Source organism: Morone saxatilis, unplaced genomic scaffold (assembly GCF_004916995.1).
Source record: "Morone saxatilis isolate NCDOM2014 unplaced genomic scaffold, NCSU_SB_2.0 Contig2, whole genome shotgun sequence".
NCBI lineage: Eukaryota > Metazoa > Chordata > Actinopteri > Moronidae > Morone > Morone saxatilis.
In genome coordinates this window covers 5122440-5127448 of record NW_023339762.1, presented here as the reverse complement: position 1 = coordinate 5127448, position 5009 = coordinate 5122440, and the positions used below count along the sequence as shown (strand labels likewise).

At 40.5% G+C, this 5009-nt stretch overlaps 1 protein-coding gene across 1 annotated transcript in view; it reads right to left on the bottom strand.

Moving 5' to 3' along the window:
• The window catches only part of LOC118331090 (receptor-type tyrosine-protein phosphatase zeta-like), a 77874-nt gene that overhangs the window by 5507 nt on the left and 67358 nt on the right, over positions 1 to 5009 (bottom strand). The window contains exons 19-26 of the mRNA XM_035665871.1: positions 4452 to 4586; positions 3862 to 3996; positions 3316 to 3479; positions 3090 to 3225; positions 2011 to 2157; positions 1472 to 1565; positions 1231 to 1304; positions 760 to 891 (exon numbers count right to left, since the gene is read on the bottom strand). Coding sequence (XP_035521764.1) covers positions 760 to 891; positions 1231 to 1304; positions 1472 to 1565; positions 2011 to 2157; positions 3090 to 3225; positions 3316 to 3479; positions 3862 to 3996; positions 4452 to 4586 — 1017 coding nt within the window. The remainder of the gene's footprint in view (positions 1 to 759; positions 892 to 1230; positions 1305 to 1471; positions 1566 to 2010; positions 2158 to 3089; positions 3226 to 3315; positions 3480 to 3861; positions 3997 to 4451; positions 4587 to 5009) is intronic.

Genomic DNA, 5009 nt, shown 5'->3' with positions numbered 1-5009 from the left:
TGGACACTGAAACAGATGTTGCTGGCTGGAATCATTCCTCCTCTTCGTACTAGCCATCTTCTCTTAAGATGCTTTCAATCCTCACTCCATAAAAATACATTCCACCGTTTATCTGAAGTTAATATGAGGCTGTAGCAGTCTGTATATTCCAAATTTAGTCTAATTCCCCCTTTGTGTTTCCCTTGTACTCAAAAGACTGCTACAGCCTCATTAACTACAGATAAAGGTCCAGTTTGTAACATTTAGGGAATATAATATGTTTAGGGAATACTAGGTAAAGTATGTTTTCATAATCACCTAAATTTATAGGAATCATTGTGTTTTTGTTCAAGTCTGCCATGTTGAACCACCATGTTTCTACAGTAGCCTAGAACAGACAAACTAAACACTGGCTGTAGATAGGGCCGTTCACAGGGTGAAGCAAAGGAGTAACAATCTGTAACTGCACCACTATATGCCACTAAATCCTACACACTGGTCCTTTAATTTAGTGTGTTTAATTGGTGTGATCACAAGGCTGTCTAGTCAGAATAGTTTTTCCCATTCTTACCATTCTGTGGAGATGCTATAAATGCTTCATTAACAGACAGACATCAGAGTGATATCAATCTGAACTAACTCACTCTCCTAAAGAACAATAAGGACATTTCCCACAAATGTTTAACTGGTTGTCAAACAAATAATTGTTAGACAGCACAAAGAGAACTAATCAGTTCAGTCAATACTGTTATTTGAAAAAAAAAAAAAACAGTTCCTTACCTCGCCTGGCAGTGTCCCCTGCAGCGATACGATAACCTGGGCATTGTGGTCCCATATCATCCTCCAGAAGTCCTTTATGGTGCCAGGCAAAGGATTCTGGGTAATAATGAACTCGTTGCTGTGCCTGTAACCCTGCAGGAACAGACCCATGGCTTAGTATCTGTTGGGTTTTTTTCTACTTCCACATGGTGACTGTGCTGATTTTTAAACTGGATCAAGAGGATGATACATTTCACTCCTGTCTGCTGTTCACTATCAGGCGTCTCAGACTGATTACACAATATTGGTGTCAAGCAATATCACTCAAGCGAGGCCTATCAATATGGAACAAATATTATAGCTATATGGGTGTGGAGATAGTGATTCGCTTACAAGGAACATGACTTTGAACACTGATTCAGACTAGTCTAAAAACATCCTGGACCTATCTCTGTGAAGATTTAAACCTGAACAGAATGAGTTTGTTCTTACTGCGATGTACGATGCATTGATGTAGTCTGACGTTTCCCCCGCTGTTGTAGACAGTCGCACTCGTGACCTCTCAACTGCAAAGACAGAAAAAATATTTCAGAGTCACACAGCATTGTCCTTTCTTAGCCTCATCTAACTTTAGCAAACTGTGGCCGATAAGGAAAATTAAACATTAACATCAGGCAAATTGACATCTACTTTTTCCTTGAAACGGTCCAGTTCCCGAGCATGTTGGACTCACCGGGTATCATGGAGCAGTTTCTGTTCTTGCTGCGGTTGCAGTCATGCAGAGCTGTAGAGTAGTCACACTGCTTCACTCCAGAGTGACAAACCAGCTGTGGAGAACACCAAATATCTGAGTGGCTGAAGAATCAGCACTGAATCATTCTGCTTTGAAGAGGCTTTTCATCTAACATCAGTGCACAGTGACCTGCAATAACCCTTGACTATGTAAATGTTGATATTTCTGAATAAAACTTCAGTGTTTCGCATGTTTATTCTTTATTTGTTTTTTAATAATAATTACATACGTCAGTTATGACAAATTTATTTTACAACCCTTTTACTTTAAGCCGGAGACATTTTTGAGGTGTGGACTATTTCCTGTTGGTGTGGCCGTGAGTTAGTTGGTTGTGGCTTAAAGTCACAACAGCAAAAACGAGGAATAAAGAACCAAAAAAAAACACCATGGCCAAAGTGGCAATTCAGCAAACTGTCTGTGAAAAATCAAAGTCATAATACAATTAAAATACAGAGTTAACTGTTTGATGAGCTGCTCACCTTGAACTGTTTGTCCAAGTGGGTCCTCCCAGCAGGTCCCGGGATAAGCAGCTCGTCCACATACCTGTGCAGGTGAGCCGCCACCACCTCTGTCTCTCCGGACAGGATGGCTTCCACCAAGGCATCGTGGATAAAAACATATTGTTCCTGCAGAGAGGTGAGATATGTTGAGGTTAGACTCTGCTCAGTTAGTTAAACTGAAAAAGTCTAATTCTTGTTTAAATAGCAAACTATTATTTATGTTGTCCCCACGAGTAATGCTATTCAATAATGAGACAGTCTGCTAACCTTGTGTCATTCTTATAGCTGCACTGACTGAGAAGTTATATTTCAGAGAAAGACTGGAATTTGAAATGATTTGAGGGCAAATGGCAAATGAAATATTCCAAGGAAACAGTGCTACAAGAAAAAATTAGATTTCTAGTACCAACATTCACCATCACTCCATGTAGTCTTTAAAAAGGTTTTTGTGGTCAGAGGCTCTTCCCATTAACGTCTGTTTTGGTGATTTGCAGGTCAACAGACATCCAGGGTGAACTTTAAATTAGTTTGAACATTTTTTTTTTTTTACATTTACATGTACAGAATTCCATGCCAGTCCATCAAATAGTTGTTGAAATGTTCAAAATGATTATATTTCAACATGTAGTCAAACTTTTGCTAGGCTGTTTGGCAACGGCTGTGGCCCAGCTTGGATTTAACCCTGCTCAAATGACTCAAAAGGGACTCAGTCTGGCCAAACAATGGGAAATCAGAGACTGCTGTGCCCACATCTTTACAGTGACCTGCTCGATCAGCATCCCGGATCCTAGTCTGAGCTGACAGAGCGCAGGACGAGAGGAGGGGGACATTACGTCGATGATGCTTGGTGCTCATACACAGTCAAAGCTGTACACTGTTTCTTTAATGTCCAACTTTTTATGTGAAGATGAATGGACTGCAAACTTTCACTTTTCAACTTTAATTAAGAAAGTTTTAAACTAGCTGTGTGTTGACCTGCAAACCCTTACTGGGTTCAAATTGCAGCCAGTGGAAATGTCACCCCTTAATAAGTGTACGAATGTGTGTGGACCTCTGACCTCTGTCTGAACCAGGTAGTTCCTTTGTGTGCGGATGTGTTTGAGGAAGCCTGTGATGTTGACAGCGTTTTCATTTCTTATTTGCTTCAGCATGCTGTCCAGGACGATGTACGTTCCCGTCCGGCCCACGCCAGCACTGCACAGCAACAAGACAGAAAAACATGATGAATCCTGGATTCACTGACAGGAGGGTAAAAATTATAACAAAGCTTCTATCAGATCTTACCTGCAGTGCACCACCACTGGCCCCATGTCGTCGGCCCTGGCTCTGGACGACTTGCGAACAAAGCTAAGGAGCGGCAGAGCGAACTCTGGGACGCCCATGTCGGGCCACTGGGTGTAATGGTACTGCATCACTGTCCGCTCATTGCTGCGCCCCTTCTGGGAGCCCTGCAGATCAAGCAGGAAGTGATTAAAGACTTCCACCACAATGAATTCAGCTGCGTCATAAACTTAAAGGGTGCTGGTCCAGTCTTTACTGTATGTGGTGATTTTGGGACCAGTAGATATGTCACATAGACATAAATACATTTTAGAATCAGTCTAAGTTTTGTTAGATTTCCACTCAGATATGATTTAAGACATATAAACAAATAATCTGCTTGGAACAATGATATATGTCTGAGATGTTTTTTTTAACAACAAAAGTATAATTAAAAGATATCCACTCCTTCTACTTCATTAAATTACATAAGTATAAAAGATAATATTTCTGAGAGCACATGAATGCAGCTACTATAGTTACTGTGATCTGATTTGCTGTTTGTCAGACCTTTTTTGCGTTGGTGTTCCTGATAGTGAAGGTCCTCTGACTATAGTAGGCGAGCACTCTGCTGCTCTTCACCGTCACCAGGTAGCTGCCGTACTCCTCCTGCACCTCCGCCGGCCAGTACTGATCACACTTCCTCTGAGGAGCCATTTAACACATATTATGAATTACGATGAAAATGCAGATTAGACTTTTGTCTTTATTCCATGTGAACAAAAATGAAGACATGATTTAATTGTAAAAAATATAATTTTGTTTTCAGGATTAGGAAATCAAACTGTGTGCCAGCATTAAATGCAAATGCAAAAGTCAGTTCACTTAACTTAAATGACATTTTTTTATTTTCGTATGTGAAATGTTTGAAGTTTGAATGACTAAAATTAGTAAATATGTTAACCTTTTAAAGTATGGTAAAATATAGATTGGGAGTATGAGGGGAAAGTACTCCAAAAACATTTCTCTACCTTTATTTGGAACCATTAGAATATAAATATGAACAATAATCAGCATAGTTCATAATAAACCCCCAGTGTCTCTCAATCCAGTCTCAGATTATTTGAGAAGAAAATGTGAATGGAAATCTGGTCACTCACTCTTCCTTTCTCCACCAGGTTAGTGATCATGACGATGACACAGACATTTTGCTCCCAAACCATCCTCCAGAAATCCTCGGTGCTCGACCTCAGAGGACCCTGGGCGGCGATATACAACCGCGACTTCTTGAAACCCTGAGGAAACACATAGCGGCTGCATCAGCTTTTAAAATCTCCAAAAGACAATTTAAATCTCAAGAAGAACTCAAAATACAAAAAAAACATTTGCAAAATTGTGGGGACAAGACTAAAGGTGCTTTCAGACAGCGCGGTTGCCATAGTTTTCACTAAATACAGTGCTTGGTGCTCCATTCAGAGTTTATGATAGTTCAGCTTTTTCAACTTGCGGCTTTCTGTGTGACCATGGCAACCACAGAACTACAGAGAGTTAAACAATGCAGGCGCTGATTTTAATGGTATGTGTGTAGGATTTAGTGGCATCTAGGGTTCTAGTTGCAGATTGCAACTCCCTTGCTTCACCCTTCCCTTCCAAGTGTGAAGGAGAAACTACTGTGGCCGTGCATAAAACATGAACTGCCCTATCTAGAGTCAGTGTTT